A 17,944-nucleotide genomic window follows, 5' to 3' on the forward strand; every position below is an offset into this window, starting at 1 on the left:
CGTGATTTCCTAAAATATCCTTTTTCTGGTCCCAATTTCCGAAAAATGTCGTTTTGTATTTCATAATTGGCCCAAGTATACGTATAACTCTATATAAATTAATCATAATTTAATTTATTTAATTACACAGGTAAAATTATTTGCATTGAGTTCATGTTATCCTCTTCGGTCTATTTTGAACTGAAATTTTTAATAAAAAATTCTAGAGTTACAAATAAGACATATGTCCTACTAACAAAAAAATAATAATAAAATATGATCTCATGTTAAAAAAAATAATAATAAATAATAGGTGGCTGGCCACCACCAAGGGCAAAATCTTAAAAAAAAAAAAAAAAAATTGTTTGGCTTTTGGGGGTGGCCGAACCAAATAGCTGGTCTGGGGTGGTTGAACCCCAGGCCCAACGGGGTGGTCCGGCCACCCCTAGCCGGCCATTGTAGGTGGCTCAAGCCACCCCTAGCTAAAATGGGGTGGTCCAACCATCCCTAGAGCCTAAATAAGATAGCTAATCACCCCTTATTATTTTATTATTAGTTTTTGTTAGTGGGACTCATTTGTGGCTCTAAGAGTAGCCATGAACTGAATATTCGCGTGTCAAATTTGAATCATGTTAAAGCCTATATGATTGAAGCGCGTGTTTATATATATATATATATATTAACGTAACTTATTTAATTAAACACGTTATATTATTTAATCCTTTAACACTTTAATTTCCTTTGTTGATTTAATTAAACATGTTATACTATTTAATCATTTAACACTTTAATTTCCTATGATTCACAAATCACGTCAAAAATTTAACTTTAAAAAGAAAAAGAAAGAAACTTTCGTACTCATAAAAAATGCGCTAAAAAAAAAGAAAAAAATCATAACAGAGCTGCCCGCCACAAAAACACGCGCATACTCTGTAGACAGAGAGAAGGATGTTGGAGGTGAAGAGTCTGAGGAAGGCGGTGGTGCCCTCCACACTCATTGAGCATCCCTCTCCGGGGAATCTTCAGTCCACTCGGCTCGCCCTCCATGTACCATCTTCTCTTTGTCTCTCTCCGTCCTATTGTTTTGATATAATCTAATTTTGTTTCTTCCATTGCCAGGCTAGTGACGACGGTTCTTCTTGTTGGGCCTACGTCGCCTCCGGTTGCCACGTTTATAAAATCCAGGTACACACACGGCTGCTGCGCCTGCGCGTGTGTTTATTATATATTGTAGTGCCCACTGCCCACATTCTTCTGCTCATGCATGAAGTAGACTTAACTGTTTTGATATCCATAGTGATTATCAATCTCCCGTGTGAAAAATGTTTACTTGAATTTGGGTGTGCGCAATTAAAGAAAAAGTGTTGAATTACAACTTATCCGTTAATGGAAAATGATGAATTTAATCATTTAATTAATACTTTTAGAAAAAGATAAAAGGAAGGGCTTGCATTATATGTAGTGCAAAAAAAAAAAAAATTGGGATTCTTAGTTCTCATGGGCATTTTAGTTTTTGTGGATAACTTCGTTAACATGATTTTTTTTTTACACGTTCCAAGTAGTTTCTTTTGTTTGGTGTGTCAACGGGGAAGCTGTTATAACAATAATTGCTACGGCAATGATTTATTATTCTTTTAGATGCCACTGGAAGATGCTTTCATGAGCAAAGGAAAAGAAAGCCTCCTGATCCCTGTACTGACTCGGGTATGAAATCATGGGCTATTGTCCATTTGCATAAAGTCTTGATCTTGTTTGACGTGTGAGATACATGGGACTCCGAATCTGCTTGCTTTAATGTTTGATTCTATTGATTATGTGTTAACCCTGTCATCTGTGATCTGACTTATTGAAGGTTATGGACTCTCTCTTAGTTAACCGCTGTCCTCATCGTTCAGAGATTCAGAGTATAGTGCTAACAGAAACTGAGAGTAAGTGGCTGTTGTATTGGTACTTGGATTTTACTTTGCTAGGTGATAGTTGACAAAATGTACTTAATAAAGTATAAGTTTTGTACTATGTGGTCCATATTGTATTAGTGCAATGTAATACTCCAGTCCCATATTAGGAAGATGAATTGTCCATATAGAGTTAGTCAATTATAAAGGCACTCATGGGTGCTAAGTCTCACATTGGTTCCTTATTAGGTGAGACTGGGAATTATAAGTGATTTTAGAGAAGTTCTAACTTGATTAGTCCTTTTGGAGTGATAGAGCAAATGTAATTAGCATTTTTCCTAAGTCGTTACATGTTAAATTTAGTATGGTTGTCTGGTAGGTCAAGGGGTAGCCCCCCACCCTTAACAATGGTGTTGGCAGAAAGGTATAATGATAGTATGCTACTCAGATTTTGGAATAAATATAGGCTTTTTCTTAAATTTGATAAGTTCCAAGGGAGTTTTTTTTTTTGGTGGATAAGTTCCAAGGGAGGTTGAGTTGCTTTAATAACTCCCTGGATGATCAAAACAGTGGAACCTTTCTCTTCTGATGTGCAACTATAAACACCTTTTTCTTTTCAAACCCATCATTGAACCTCCCTATGGTTTAGATTCATCATATTTTTTAGCCTAATTGATGGATTCTTCCATTGTTGTATCCATTGTTGTACATGAGTCGGATGAAACACGAAAAATTTAGCCCTTAGTTGGCCTTTAAGATGGGCGGAAAAATAGCTGCTCTATTTCCAAATCCAAGAAAAGAGCTGTCTTTTTCCTCTTCCATGAAGTGTCAATTTAGACATTGTCATGCTTCAAGCAACACTGCACGTCATGTGGGAGAATCCGTCAATTGGCATGGAAAATATGGTGATTTCTTTTACTTTGAACCACAAAGAGGTTTGAAGACGGTTTCTGAAAAGAAACCTGGAAGGTAATTTGTAATTATCCCTAACTTCATGGAGGTAATTTATAATTTATGATAGATTTTACAAACCTGTTTTTTATCAATTAAATATGTCAAATATCATGGTTGGGTAAATTGGAAACATTTTTTGATCGCCAAGAAACCGATAGGGATGTTTTGATCGGGGTACTAATTGATATTGTTTTCAAGTAATGTTATCGCAACTTTTCATTGTACTGTTATCTTCTATTGTTTAAGAAATCCTAATGTATTAGCAGCTCTTGACGTTGATACAATTGTAAATACTTATTGACTGGATGTGATATTTTCAGGCACTGACTACTTAATGTTGGGAAGCGTAGATTCATATGGTCACCTTATTGTATCTAAACTAGATACTGCTGGTAAAGGTAGTTTCTCTTTATAATTAATCATCATGATGTTAATACATCTCATAATGAAGATTTGATAGTAAAATTTTGCAGCATATGTTTATTTTAATGGAAAGATCAAGAAATTTGGAAGCGCTTCTCCCTCTTGAACTTTTCTAGTTGGGATTATTTATTCAACCCCTCTCTTTTTTTTCTTTTTCTTTTTTTATAGTTTTATAAGTAGCACACCTACATTGCTAACCCAGGAGTGAGTACAATTATCTAGTTTTCTTTTACAGAAGGTAAAGGTTGATTGATTACTGATGATAAGCTGGTGGTGGTGTTGGATACAGGCTGGTGGGACCTTCCTCAATTAGCACCCACCTTTTCAAGCGAGTAAACCAAAATTATTTAAATTTGTATATACCAATCTCTTTTCTAGCAGCAGCTCCCTACCCCTCTTTTTTCCCTCTCTCTGTGCTGGTATTTTGTAAGTTACTTGAGCTAATGTGCCAGTCATGTGCCTCGGGTTTCCTCAGAGCTTGCTAGCTTGGGTTAATTTTGATCATTAATATATCATTATGTTAAAAGAGCAGTCAGTATCCTGTCCTTTCTTATTAATGCATTGGTGGATGTACTGACTCCATTTGAGCTTTTCCCTCATATAATGCTTAGTTTACCAGGATTATGAACGCTTATGTCATGCTGTAAATTGAGTTACAAGGCAATAGATGAAGCTTTATGTATGCTAGTTGTTTTGCTGTTGGATTCCACTTTGTTTCTATTTCTGGCTTTGCTCTTTTAAAGGGTAGAATCGACTTATTTGTAATACTGCTGAAATTTTCAGATGTAAACAGGCTCACATATTCAGTATTGCCTCGAGATAATGGTGTTGGCGAAGGCAGTTGGGCAGGGCTCTGTTTCAGTCCAAGTCAATGGTCTATGGTACCTCATTTCTCTTGTTAACTTATTTGGTCTATAAGATGCTTAATCTGGTATACATCCATGTCTCTCAGATTTATATTCATGCATCAGTTAGCAGAAAACAGGAACTGCTGACGCTTAACCTTGTTGAAATATTAAGTTGTGTTGTCTCCATTTTTTTAGATTATTATAATTATTTACATTTTGATGGCTTACTATCTGAAAGGATATTATAAATTTAGCATCTTGCATGTCAATTGGTAAAATCGTGCTTGGAAGCATAGGGATGGGCCTGGTGGCTCCACCACATTTGGCCCCAATATTTTCTCAAGAGATGGATCCAGATCTCATTGTCCAATGGCGAGATCTGGATCTCGCCATCCAAAATTTAACTTCATTTCAGGTTTTAAAACCTATTCTAACTGAATTCTGTGAATGGTATGTAATTTGGATTAGGGGCCTTGTTTGGTCTCTTAATGTGTCTTCTGTGGATTAAACTGGTCAACTACTGATATTTTGTGGTGATAGGCCTGAGCTGACAGATTCATTTATTTATCGTGGTAGTTTTTCGCTTTATTGGATATTTGTTAAGGGTGCCCAATAGTACTTCTTTAGCTCCTTTCCAGTAGCAACATCCAACTGGAAAGCAATTTGGTATTGGTGGCAAATTTTCTTTATGGCTTGTATTGTGTTTTCCATATAATTCAATTGGAAACTCGTCTGTGATCAACTCATAAATTATCTATCTTTCCATTTTACCATCCAAAAATTAAGTTAATGGATGTGGCTAAACCTGTCGCTGAATAATTTGCACGATTGGGCCAATTTTTCTAGTCGGGGAAGTTGAGTTTACTAAAGAAGGATGAGATTATAATTATTGCTAGTCTACAATAATTGGTAACGTATGGGAGAGGTCAAAGCTAAAATAGAAGAGGGAAAAAAAAAATGGAGCAAAAAGAGAATAGGTTCTCTTTTCTATCCTTTTAGTTTTTGAACATTTAGCTCCATTTCTACTTTAAAGTTGTGTGTGCTTTCTTTTCTTTCCCACCCTTAAATAGGGTTTCCCTGTTGTGCTGACTATTCTCTTTTCAGGCTGCTGTAGCACGTAGCTTCTGCAAAACTGTTGATGTTTATGACCAGGATATTCATGTCCGGACATTACGTACGTAAGTAATATGTCTAGTGTTTAAATGTTCTTTTTTATTTAATAGAAGTCACCATCACTCTTGCCTCTCCTTTTTTTTTTTTTTTTTTTAATTCTTCCTTCTTCTTTTTCTTTTTCTTTTTTTTGAATTAACTACATCCATATGATATGATCACTTAACTGATATGCACCTTGATGAGCATAAAAGTGAAAATTCTGAACAACTAACCTTGGACTATCTTGCCACTTCCATATGATGGTATACCATCTCATAGGTTGAAAATTTCTTTAATTAGAGCATCACAGAATTATGGACTTGGTTTACCCCAAAATTTGAACTGTTTTTCTTCTTCCTGGACATCCTTCATTATTGACGCGGCCTTGCAGACTCTGGTATCCATCCTCGTTGAACTTTATACAAAATCCATGTCTTGTGAATGAAAGTTCTATATTAGCCGTCACTGAAGGCTTCCAGGTACAATTTTGTTCCTTTATAGTTTTTAAATTTCTTCAGTGTCATGATGAGCTCTGCTCCTCCTTTCTTTACTTGCATGTATTGCATTACTTCGTCTGTTGGTATGACTGCAGCTGACTATATGGGACTTGAGAATGAAAGAAAACGGCGGTTGTATACAGCGAGTCTGCGGTGCCCCTGGTGATATCTTATATGCTGTCTGCAGTTCTTCAACTGGTAATATTGCTGTTGGTGGAGCTGATCGTACTGTGACCATCTATGATCCTCGCAGGTCGGTCCCATTAGAATGTTTTTAAATCAAAAAGGCATTGATTAACTAAGTGGGGCCCATTCTTTGTACTTTCTGTCAGTAGTACATGGCACATATTGATGATGTATGGGACTAGCAAATCATTTTTGTTCTGCATGTTAGTTTATGTTTCTTTCCCCTGTGCTTCACGGTTGCCCAGAATATGGGATGAAACAGAGATTGGTGTGCTGAAAATTTTCACCTTGCTCAGTACGAGACCCTGATTTGTCTTTTACATCTTGAATGTAGATGGTCAGCATTATCAAGATGGGTGCACTGCTCAAAATATGAGGTCAGTCAATATATAAATTACTTTTTCTACCCTGGTACTTGTCATTGCTTGGGCCCTTTTCTACAATATACTATTGAATCATATCTGTGGAACTGTGAAGATACAAGGAGTGTTTTAGTTTGTACTGCATTTTCATTGGAATCGACTTGTTTGATTAGAAAAGGAACAAGTATTCTATTATAATACATGTATCTATTCTGTGCTGGAGCATTTCTGGAGAAGTTTACTTGATTATGCAATATAATTTTCCAACCCATTTTTTCTACAAAATCAGTGTTCTTATCAATAAACATTGCTGTTTTTTTGAAGTTGTACATAGTTGCTTTTGACATTTTTCCCTCGTCAATGTATTTTATTATGTAAAACTGGCACATTCAAAGAAATTATTTGTCCATGAAAAACTCTCCATTCTTTCCTTCTGGTCCCTTGGGTGACAAGAGGACCCCAAGGACCTCAAATTATCCTGCCAGTATCTTATTCAGTATTGAGCAAGTTTATGTTCCCAAATCCCAATGAACTTTTCATTCCCGGTAAATGCTTGCAATTACAAAACTTGGGTCTTCACAATGTTCTTCTAATCTACTAGAATAGATATTTCAGACCCCTTGCTCCTACTTTCACGTATAAAGGACTAACAATTTTATGATAAGCATGCGAACAGTTCACATCAGTTGCTTTCATGGTGCAAAGTTTGTAAATTTCCACTGTTGTTGTATCAAGCTTAAGAAGATCACTAGATTTGCATGTCTTTTGAATTTTTCAATGGTAGAGATAACTTTGATGTCATTGTTACTGCAGATAACCGGGCTGGCTTTTTCATCAATTGATCCTGATCATATCTATATACAAGGGGTTGACTATGAGGTGATTGGCTTCAAAACTACTAGAGCTTAAATCATTTCTCTTTTAATTGCTCCTTTGCTTCAGCTGTGTATGACCTATTAGCTTCAAGTAGTTCTTTTCTTCTTTTGATCCCATATAATGAGAAGTGTTTGTTTATTTAGTATTGGTTGGTTTTGTTTTCTTGTTCTTGGAAAACAGAAATTTATTTGATGTATAAACAAGAAATAAAACTGATCAAACTGGTATAGTTTAAGTATGGTACCACTATCCTTGAAATCAATTTCACCCCCTTGAGACTCTAGTCTAGTGCAGCAGGGTGAGGACAATTAGTCTCCAGGATTTGGGAACCACTAGAGATGGCTGATCATAAGTGATCACTCCCAATATCAGGTCAATTGGTAGAAACTTCTAAGCGACTCAAAAAGGAAAAATAAGAATTATTTTTTGGACAGAGCGACGAAGAGGAGAGATTTTGAATGTGTGCTGGATTCCATAATCAAAGCCTTTTAAAGAAGACATTGAAGAGTGGTTACAAAGAGTGTGAGGTACTAATGCCCCACTGTGATGGAAAATTTGTGAATTTTTGTGTTTTTCTTTTCTCCATATTTATGTCTCATTTGGAACTTTTTGTTGTTTGGAACTATTTGTTTTATGTAATGTTTGCACTTGATTCTTGTAGTATTATTCCATCAGTCTGCCTTTCAAAAAAATAAGCATTCCTGACTCCCTTCCCCCTTCTTGGAAGGGTGGATGGGTTATAAGCTTAGACCCACTAGCATTTCTTCTTGCTATGGACTTGCAAGGTATCTGGCAAAGTAAACATAATAAGGGATTGGTCCAGTTACTGAGTAGACGCAATCACAAAGAACATCTTCTGAATAGGTGACTCTAGAGTAGTTCCTCTACATTCTCCTTGTGCTCTATAACTTTAAAATAACAAAAGTTTTTTTTTTTTTTTGCAGGTTTTTTGTGGACACTGGAAAGAAGGCAATAAAGTGTTTTCATTTAGAGGAGATTCGAACTGGCTTGGGTTTAGCAAGGTACTATGTACTTCTGAAACTCTCCATGCTCGCACACACATGCATGCATGCATTATGCATACAAAGAAGGCTGCCAAATATTACTCTTGCATATTTCTAAAAATCAGCAGTTAGCGTGCAACTCAGTTTGAATGAACTGGTTGAACCAACTATGTCAAGATTCATTCGCTGATGAAGATTGAATGTACAGATGTGGGGAATTGACCAAGCCAACTTAAGTGGTGATTGGTTTTCATTCCTGAGGTTCCTGCGTTTAACATGTTATTTTCTCCTTTATGGGTACTTCTATTTTAAGATTTTACTTGGAATTGTGTCAACCCACATTTTGAAATTAAATTTGAGTTTGTGTTATGAAGGAAATCTATATAATGCCTACATACATACATGCTTTTGTTTCTTCGAGCGAGTATGTTGCATCTTGATAATCTACACTTTATCTGTAATAATTTCAAACTGTATAACACTCTGCCTGAGCAAAGTTAACAAGAATCAACTTTTTAGTTGGGTTGCTCTGTTAACTTTTGGTCTGCATGAAATTAAGTTGCCCTTCTAGTCAATATAATTGCAGCTTGCTGTCGTAATATAAGAATGCCAGTGTCATCTCACAGTTTCGCGTTTAACCCATCTTGCAGTGCTCCAAAAGGGATGTTTTAGGTGGATGGTGCGACTCTGGTAGCATCTTTGTGGCTGATGTTGTAGCTAAAGAGAGTGAAACAAACACTTGAAAGGTTTTGTCAATGGGTTTCCCTAATATTCAGTCTTCTCATCTATTTACATGGGAATTACTACTTGCATGATTATAAACTTATTGGAGTCCTGTTAAATCAGACTTCCCCATTATGTCTGCAAGCAGCCATTTCAAGCAACCACCCTTGCTCCAGTCAATCTGCCTGAAAAATGATCTATTTTCCTTGCAACATGTATTTTTTGCAGTGTAAATTTATTCTGCAATTTTGACTTTGACTCAGAAAACATATGTTCTTGTCCAGTTTTTCTACATCACATCAAGGCTAAGTAGGCCCTGAACTAGCGATGTTGATATTCCTCTATATCTTATTATTTCCACAGAATTGACCACTGAAAAGTCTAGATAGTAAAATTAAATTAATGGTTCAGTTAACTAGGGAATTTTTTGGATTCAGCTTTTGTGATTATTCAATCAGAAGAAACCTATCTCTGCCTGGAGAAATCCAGGGCTTTTTGCTTTAGTTATAGTTTCCACCCTTTTTGACTTTCATGTGGTCCATGCTTATGAGCTTTCATCATTGCCACAGATCAAGGGTTTTCTTTTTCTTTTTTTTTTCTTTTCTTTTTTTTTGTATGTGTTTTTCTCCTGCTGTTTCTATCTGTCTTTGTTTAATTCACTTTTAAAAAGAAGGGAGTCAGACTACAGTGAGAGGGTGATATTCCGTGTCTTTTTCCTGTCCAAATTTTATAATCTAATCATATTCACAAGTCACTCCCGAAAGCTTTCACCTTCTTATTATACCCTTAATAATGTAAGGATGTTGATAGACAAGATATAAACAAATTAAGTCATAATCCCTTGAAGTATATGCTAATTGATATATATTTTAGATATAGAGGATAAATTCAGTTCATAGTTGATATAAATCAATGTGATTAAGGGTAATTAGGGTGTTGTGAAACTAAACAAGAGAGTTAAGAGTTGTGGTGGAGTGATGTGGAGTGGGACATGAGATATGAATCTTTCAAAGTCAATGTGATGGATACCTGCCAAGGAATAATGGATATGGGGTGCTCTGTGCCTCTCTTGTTTGGAGGCCCTACTTTTCAGATCACCATTTCAATCAAACCTGCTCACCAACTGCCATTTTAAAGATGTCACTTTTGCAAGTTATCAAACACCACCTTATCTCTCTCTATTTTATGATACCAGACCAAATAAAAATATTCTTTTATAAAATACCCACCTTCAAGTCAAAAGCTGCATTCATAGAAAATAATAATAATAATAATAATAATAATAATTAAATGTTTTAATTTATATCCATTTAAAGTGAAATGGAGATTGAAAAAATGGGTGGAATGAAAATCTAGTTTGGCATTTAGTATAAAAAATAAAATAAAAAATGGAAATAAAAGTAATCAGAATGAGAACAGCATGTTGATGCATTGTAATATTAATAAATACATAATTAAATGCCATGTTTTTATGACAATAATAGAGATTAATGCTGGTTGGTAAATGAGAAGATGTGAGAGTTTCAATTTTTTCAATGGAGAGTTAATGGTTTATACCTCAACTCCCCCCATCTTTAACTTTAGAGACTCCCATGATTAATTTTATGATTCCAAACAAAGTACAGGGTGAAAAAGTGTTAAGATGGGTCATATAATAATTATTAATTTCTGAGAGGTCAAATAAAACCTATAAATAGAATCATTTACTTACCCCACTCCTCTACATATATAGTATTTATTATGAATTTGTCATATTATTATAAATTATTGGCACTATGGGGTTGCCTACAGCATTGATCCAGTAATCTTGACTCTGATTGAGGAAGACACGTCCCAAGCCTCACCAACAAGCACCTAACCAATAACAACTTGAAGGAGAGGTAAATAGGACTCCCAAGTCCGACATCATAAGAATTTACTTCAATTATATAATACTTTATATAAGACTCACAGTGGGTAGTTGAATAATCTAAAATTTATTTAGACTGAAAGATTTCACATTATTTGTTCGAATTGCTGTAAATCCCAACGGGTAAATACAAGCATACTTGCCTTTGAACAATTTTTGGTCAACACGGGGAATAGAAAAATGGGTTTTTTTTTTTTCCTTAAATATTTTAATTGGGTAAAGGAGGTTTATTGCTTTATGGGGCCAATGACAAATCCCCTATCTCAATGCAAATATATTATATATGCACATCTCATGACTCATATTAGTGGGACCCCACGTTGTGGGTCATGATACATTTAATATAATGACCACCACTTGAGGCTTGAGGCCTAGCATTCAACAACTGGACTATATAACATGAGGTTGCCTTATAATTTAGGTCCACATACATTGAGCCAAGACCCCAAAAAAGAAAAGAAAAAAGAAAGTTGGGTGATGTTGATAGTTTCTTCATTATTTTTACTAAATATACAACATGTCATCTGGCTGCCATTCTTTTGGTACTATCAACACTGTGAAGTCATCTTGAAACTTGGAAACTAGTAGATTGGAGTCTCTTGGACAACAAAATTGATCTTCCTTTGATGGTCCATGGCTTTTTCTACATGGTACAATTTTTTGTTTTCTATGGGGTGTGAAAAAAAGGGTTAAAGGAAATTACTATAACCTAGTGTGTTAAATTGACATATATCTTTAATGCCTGTAATTTTCTCGTGCATTTTTAAATCGAGTGGGGTAATATCATATTACGCAAGAAATAATTTTGCATATCTAGCTCAAATAATTGTGGATACTCAATTGCTCGAGTACAACATTATTCAATTATATAAGTTTAAATGTACCCACATCATATCCATGTTAATTTTTTTTTTTTTATTAGTATCAACCAATGGTACATAAGGAGGACAAACAAATACATTTTTAGTTTTGAGTGTATTAATTTGTCTTTCTATATTAGTAGATTAAAAACAAAAATATATGCTATCTTTTGTTGTTATAATATGTGTGTGCCATTTAGATTAACTTTTACTTAAAGTTTTTTTTTTTTTCTTTTCTTTTCTTTTATGTTATATCTACTCACTCTTGCAATGCTATGTAATCAATTCACTTTGAAAATAATTATATATGTGCTTGTGCAAGAATTTAAATATTAACTGTTACAAGTACTTTATATATATATGATATTTAATTTTTAATGCTAAGTAACACAAGGATACATAATACAGGGAATTAAGCATATGCAATGTATTGCCCGTGCCCTCCCAACTAGTAGATAAAAATGAGTAAAGTTCTATCAAGTCTATTTGTTAATGTGTTTTGGGATTTTTATTTTTTATTTTTTTATTTAAAAAAGTAGGGTAAAATTCACTTAACCCCCTCAAACTACAACCCCAATGACGATCTACCCCCCAAACTATCAATTGCAACAATTTACCTCACAAACTATCAAAATAATGATAATGTATCCCCCAATGCTAGTAAAGTAACGAAATTACCCTTATATAATTTTCAATAAGACAAAAATACCGTTAAAATTTTGAAAGAAAAAAAATTAGTATTTTTGTTTTTATTTTAGTAAGGGTAATTTTGTCATTTTGTTAAAGTGGAGGTACATTGTCATTGTTTTGGTAGTTTGGGGGGTAGATTGTCATTGGGGTAGTAATTTGAGGGGGTTAAATGGACTTTACCCATAAGGTAAAAATAATTTTAAATTTTTTTTTTTATGTTTTTTAGTGTTTTAATGTTTTTCTTTTGTGTTTGTTACAATATATATATATATATATATATATTGTGTCCCTATCATTTTTTATTTTTGGAAAATCATATTCTTCTAATAGTGCATCAGGTTCAAAAAAGATTGAGTCATATTTATCAGCTCCAAGCCCCTAGGGAGTAGCAAGCCACACGTGTGAGTTTGTTTCTTAATCAAAAAGGCGCCTATACTTGTCTCCATCCCCATCTTTTTCTTTTAATAAATGTAAAGATTAGATCTTAAGCGGCTATTTTTTCCTTTTATTATTTTGAGATTTGTTTTTCCAAAGCTGATTAGTTGCTTTCGCTGTAAGTATGCAATAATTCAATGCATGAATTTGATGTCAAGTTTGTTTTTAATAACCAAATATGTTATTAGACTGAAAGTCATGAATTTGAAATTTGGCTCCATAATTTACCTTATATTTTAATTGAATTTTGTGCCTATTTGACTTTAAGGGCTAGTTTGGTTTACAGAATGCGTATTCCATTAGGAAAGATAATAATTATTTCTGAAAATAAAAAAGAATAGAATGAAATAACTATTTATATTCCTTAGTTTGGTAACAATATACATGTTTTAATTGAAATTTAATCAAAGTTACTAAAAAGCCCATGCCATTTTTTTTTTCAACCCAAAAACGGCTAGGGTGGCTGCAATTACCCCATATAAGCTTTGGGGTGGCCAAGCCACCCTTGATAAACAACGAGGGTGGTTGCAGCCAACCCAAAACACCCTCAGGGGTGGCTGCACCACCCTCGTACGCCTCGGAGACCACCCCCGAGGCGTTTGGGGGTGGTGCGACTATCGTTGGCCTCTTCTGTGGGTGGCCGACCACAACAATGGGTGGTCGGCCACGCACTTTATTTATTTATTTATTTATTAGTTTTTAGTTTTTTTTTTAAATAATAATATGGTTGTTTGTGAAAAATTTATTACATTCTATAAAGAATAGCTATTCCTCTCATTTTTTTAGAGAAATATCTATTCTTATGTGTATGAGATTAGTTATTTTTATGAGAATATTACATTCCATAAAGAATAGCTATTCCTCTCATTTTTTTAGAGAAATAATAATGACTATTCTATAAGAATAGTCATTCCATTTCAGGGGTCTATTCTGCAAACTAAACAGGCCCTAAGTGAACAAACTTTTTATAAAATTACTCAAATGATTAAAGTCACCTTTAAAAAAAAAAAAAAAAAAAACCAAATCATATATCTTTTATTTAGGAATAAAGAGAGGTTTAGGAAATTGATTTTTGACATAGACGGTGAAGAATCAAGAAAGTTTTCAATTTTGAGGACAAAGTAATGTTGTCTACTACACCATTAAACAACCGTCATTTAATTGAGATGACGTGGCAATGATATTCACTCACTAATTTTTTGCTTACAAGTAGTAATGTAATAGCTAATTTTATTATCACGTCAGCAAATTATTTGGCAGTCATATAACAATTTAGTGAATAGTATTACTCTCCATACATATATATATATATATATATATATGATTGTGTGACTCGTTAATTGAAACCTCTTAATAAAAAATAAAAAATAAAAAAAGATTAGACGATAATTGTGATTCAAGAGCGTGACACTAGGAGATTCCTTCCCCCTTCATGTCATGTAGGAAAACGTCATCAATTTATTTCACATATACTATTGTACTATTGTCACGGACGAGTGGACGACCTACGATCAGTCCCACGATCTGTCTCAATCATCTCCAATTATAATCTTGACACGTCATGATCTAAATAAGATAATATCCTACTCTCTCTCTCTCTCTATATATATAATAGTTGGCCACACATTTTCTTTTTTCTTTTTTCTTTTTAGGAAATTAAAGGACTCCTAACCCCACAAAAGTTATACCCATTTAATTTGAATCTCAAATATTCATTATTCTATTAGAAAGGGAGGAAAAGTATGACTAGGTTCATGATCTTAATAATATCACCCAATATTAAATTATTATTATTATTTTAAAAATTTTATCTATTTTATTTGTCTGAATTTTTTAGATTTATTTGCTTGGCTCCTATTGATATCTCTTAATTGTGGATCCATACCCTAATGTTTGATCAAACAAATTTCTACTCTTGGTGATTTGAATGTGACATTTCATTTGGGTTCACATTTGGATGTGTTAAGAAACCATGACCATACAATTATGATGTATAATAAATATTCAAACATTGAAAATAGTCTTCATTTTATGTGACGTGAGAATACCTTTTCAAACTGGAAATAGAAAAACACCGTCTTAAACACATTAGCAAACAAAGTCATTAACTTCAAAATTCAACCAAGTGACATTTTCCTACAATACTTAAGATATTTCACGAGATGAAATAAGTTTAATCTAAGCCACTCATTTAAAATAAATTGTTCAAAACTTATCACATCATCTTAAAAAAAAAAGGTTTGATCTCATTTTCACCACCATATTACAAAACAAACTACTTTAAACCAAGTGTTTAGAAGCATTCTGACCCGCTTTATAATTCTTTACTCCCACGTATTAAGAGTAAAATTATCTTTTATAATATTTTTTCCGCTTTGAAGAGAGAAAGAAAAAAAAGAAGAAAAAAAGAAAAAGCTCCTGTCATATCAATCCTTCTGATAAAGACTAAATAGACATGAGGGTGCATTTTTTTTTTAAAAAAAATTAATTGGCAGAGTGAACCAAAAATTACAATCCATAGACAATTATTATCACATGCAAAAAGCCTAAAGCTTCTCACCTAACACTAGCCTCTCGAAAAGAAAAGGTCTTGTTTTACGCTCGCGGAAGTACTATAATAATTTAATAAAGCTTTCGTATAATATTTATGTTTTTTTTATTTTGCTTTCACACCTGCGTTTTGTTTCCTTGCAATTTTTTTTCTAATCAGTGGGGTCTACATTACGCTTGTAAATTGTAATGTATTTTGAGGATTTTTTTAAAAAAATTTGAAATAAGGGTTTTTTGATAATATATAATCAGTTAATTTGTTTGTTAATGATTTAAAAAATATTTGAATGTGATTTTAATTTTGAGAAAAGAAACAATTTTTTTACCAAAACCAGGTCTTTAGTCTGTTTCAAGGTCAAGGGGTTCCCATTTCCACCTACCACTGAAAAGCCCATTGTGCACCCCCCGGATTGACACATTCTTTCCCCTCGGTAGGGGGCAATGTGGTCATTGCAGCGAGCTTAAGGATCTGGTTCTAGAAGAAGAACCAGACCAAGTCCCTCTCTCCAGTTTACGCGCCAACGAAGACCCAGTTATGGCCTCCACGTGTGGGCCTCCTCACAGAACGCACCGCGTGCTATAACCGTAGATTGAATCCAACGGCGTGGATGGAATTGGGACGGATGATTCCGAAGAGTGAGCGCTGTTTTCATACAGAGGGAGGGAAGGAGGCGTGTCCAGGACGTGTCTGCCGTCTGGTGCGTGTAAAAGAGAGAGAGAAAACACCAAAAGAGTTAACCGATTAGTGGAAAGAAGTTATTTAGTTTGCTAATAATGGTAAAATTAATTTCACTCCCTTTAGACTCTTCCTTTTCCAACCTACCATAAAACGCGGTCCAAAAATTCCCCCAATAAAATCCTCCCCTGCCCTTTAGGACCTCCGCATCCTCCTCGCCAATCTCTCTCCTCTCTCTCTCTCTCTCTCTCTCTCTCCGTCTCTCGCTCTCGCTCTCTCGAAAGCAGCTCTCAGGTTATAATAGTTTGATTCATAAGTCTTTAATTGGATTTTTGTGGAGGATTTGAGGGGGATTAGGGTTTTTGGTTGAGCTTTGTAATAGGTCCATGTGAGAATGCCAGCTACGGACTATCAAGGTTCTTCAGCCGCATTCAGTATTGGGCGTTCGATCATGAGCCTCCGACGCGATCAGGTGGTGCAATCGATGGAGGCCACGCACGAGGCCACGAGCTTGGAGATGGAGCTCGAGGGATTCCAGAGGCAGGTCACGGACCGCTTCGCCGGTTTGTCGTCGGTGGGTGCCGAGGACTTGCTCTCCCTAGGCTGGGTGCGGAAGCTTCTAGACGCGTTTCTCTGTTTACAGGAGGAATTTAGGGTTATTCTGTTCAATCACAGGGCTCTGGTGCTACGGCCGCCGACGGATCGGTTGGTGTCGGAGTACTTGGAGCGGAGCGTGAAGGCGCTCGACGTGTGCAACGCTGTGCGCGACGGGATCGAGCAGATCCGGCAATGGCAGAAACTGATGGAGATCGTCCTCTGTGCTCTGGACGGACACAAAACCCTCGGAGAGGGTCAGTTCCGGCGCGCCAAGAAGGCGCTCATCGACCTGGCCATCGCCATGCTCGATGAGAAGGACTCCAGCGCCGCTGCGATCGCCAACCGGAACCGCTCGTTCGGACGGAGCAACAACAACGGCTCTTCCACGTCGAGAGATCACCAGCACCACCACCAGCAGCGTTCGCTGGGGCACTTCCGCTCTCTCTCGTGGAGCGTGTCGCGGTCGTGGTCGGCGGCGCGCCAGCTCCAGGCGATTGCGAATAACCTGACGGCGCCGAAAGCGAACGAGCTCATCGCCACCAACGGCCTCGCTGCGGCGGTCTTCACGATGAACTCTGTTCTGTTGTTCGTAATGTGGGCTCTGGTGGCGGCGCTTCCTTGTCAAGACCGTGGCTTGCAGGTCCACTTCAGCGTGCCGAGGCAATTGGGGTGGGCGGGGCCGGTGCTTTCGCTGCACGAGAGGATTCTCGAGGAGTCGAAGAGGCGGGACCGGAGGAACGCGTGCGGGCTGCTGAGGGAGATCCATCTCATGGATCGATGCTCGAGGGTGCTGAACGAATTGGCCGATTCGGTGCAGTTCCCGTTGGCGGAGGAAAAGGAAGGGGAGGTGAGGCAGAGAGTGGAGGAGCTCTCGGGGGTCTGCCAGGCTCTGAAGGAGGGACTGGACCCGCTGGAGCGGCAAGTGAGAGATGTATTCCATAGGATCGTGCGGAGCCGAACGGAGGGGCTCGATTCTTTGGGCGGTAGGTACAACAATCCTGAGTAGTGGTAGTGATTCCAAATGTATTGGAGAATCTGATTATGAGGAACAAGAAGACGGCCATGATTCGATTGAGAAGAATGTGTAATTGAGGTGAGTGCTGTGCCAAAGAATAAATTGGGGGTTCTTTGTATTTATCACCATATATTTTGTGTAAAGAGAGAGAGAGAAAAATTTAGGGTATGGAATGGAAATAGACCTCCGCGGTCGTCTCTTTGGCTTTTGTTGTTGCTACATTGTATAATCAAATTGCTGAGAAAGTTCATGTTGTAGCTGATTTTTGTGTTATATATATGTTTCTCTTTTGGCCCTCCCCTTATTCTCCTTC

The 17,944-nt window shown here is 36.2% G+C and overlaps 2 protein-coding genes across 4 annotated transcripts; both read left to right on the forward strand.

Moving 5' to 3' along the window:
* The first annotated feature begins 860 nt into the window (after nt 1-860).
* On the forward strand, nt 861-9,220 carry LOC132185967 (uncharacterized). 3 transcript variants are annotated; one of them, XM_059599790.1, is made up of 14 exons: nt 861-1,026; nt 1,099-1,164; nt 1,618-1,683; nt 1,832-1,907; nt 3,149-3,226; nt 4,035-4,132; nt 5,204-5,277; nt 5,643-5,730; nt 5,844-6,001; nt 6,269-6,311; nt 7,110-7,175; nt 7,834-8,036; nt 8,117-8,194; nt 8,827-9,220. In XM_059599790.1, exons 1-14 carry the CDS (start codon nt 928-930, stop codon nt 8,846-8,848), a joined length of 1,215 nt encoding a protein of 404 aa, XP_059455773.1. In that variant the 5' UTR covers nt 861-927; the 3' UTR covers nt 8,849-9,220. The 3 variants fall into 3 exon arrangements, with proteins under 3 accessions (XP_059455773.1, XP_059455775.1, XP_059455774.1); XM_059599792.1 differs by lacking the exon at nt 7,834-8,036 and having other exon boundaries at nt 8,827-8,922; nt 9,023-9,220; XM_059599791.1 differs by lacking the exon at nt 7,834-8,036.
* Nucleotides 9,221-15,988: 6,768 nt separating this feature from the next.
* On the forward strand, nt 15,989-17,888 carry LOC132183660 (protein BYPASS1-LIKE). Its single transcript, XM_059597020.1, has one exon. The coding sequence runs from the start codon at nt 16,414-16,416 to the stop codon at nt 17,620-17,622; it is 1,209 nt and encodes a 402-aa protein (XP_059453003.1). The 5' UTR covers nt 15,989-16,413; the 3' UTR covers nt 17,623-17,888.
* The last annotated feature ends 56 nt before the right edge of the window (nt 17,889-17,944 follow it).

Source organism: Corylus avellana, chromosome ca6 (assembly GCF_901000735.1).
Source record: "Corylus avellana chromosome ca6, CavTom2PMs-1.0".
Taxonomy (NCBI): Eukaryota; Viridiplantae; Streptophyta; class Magnoliopsida; order Fagales; family Betulaceae; genus Corylus; species Corylus avellana.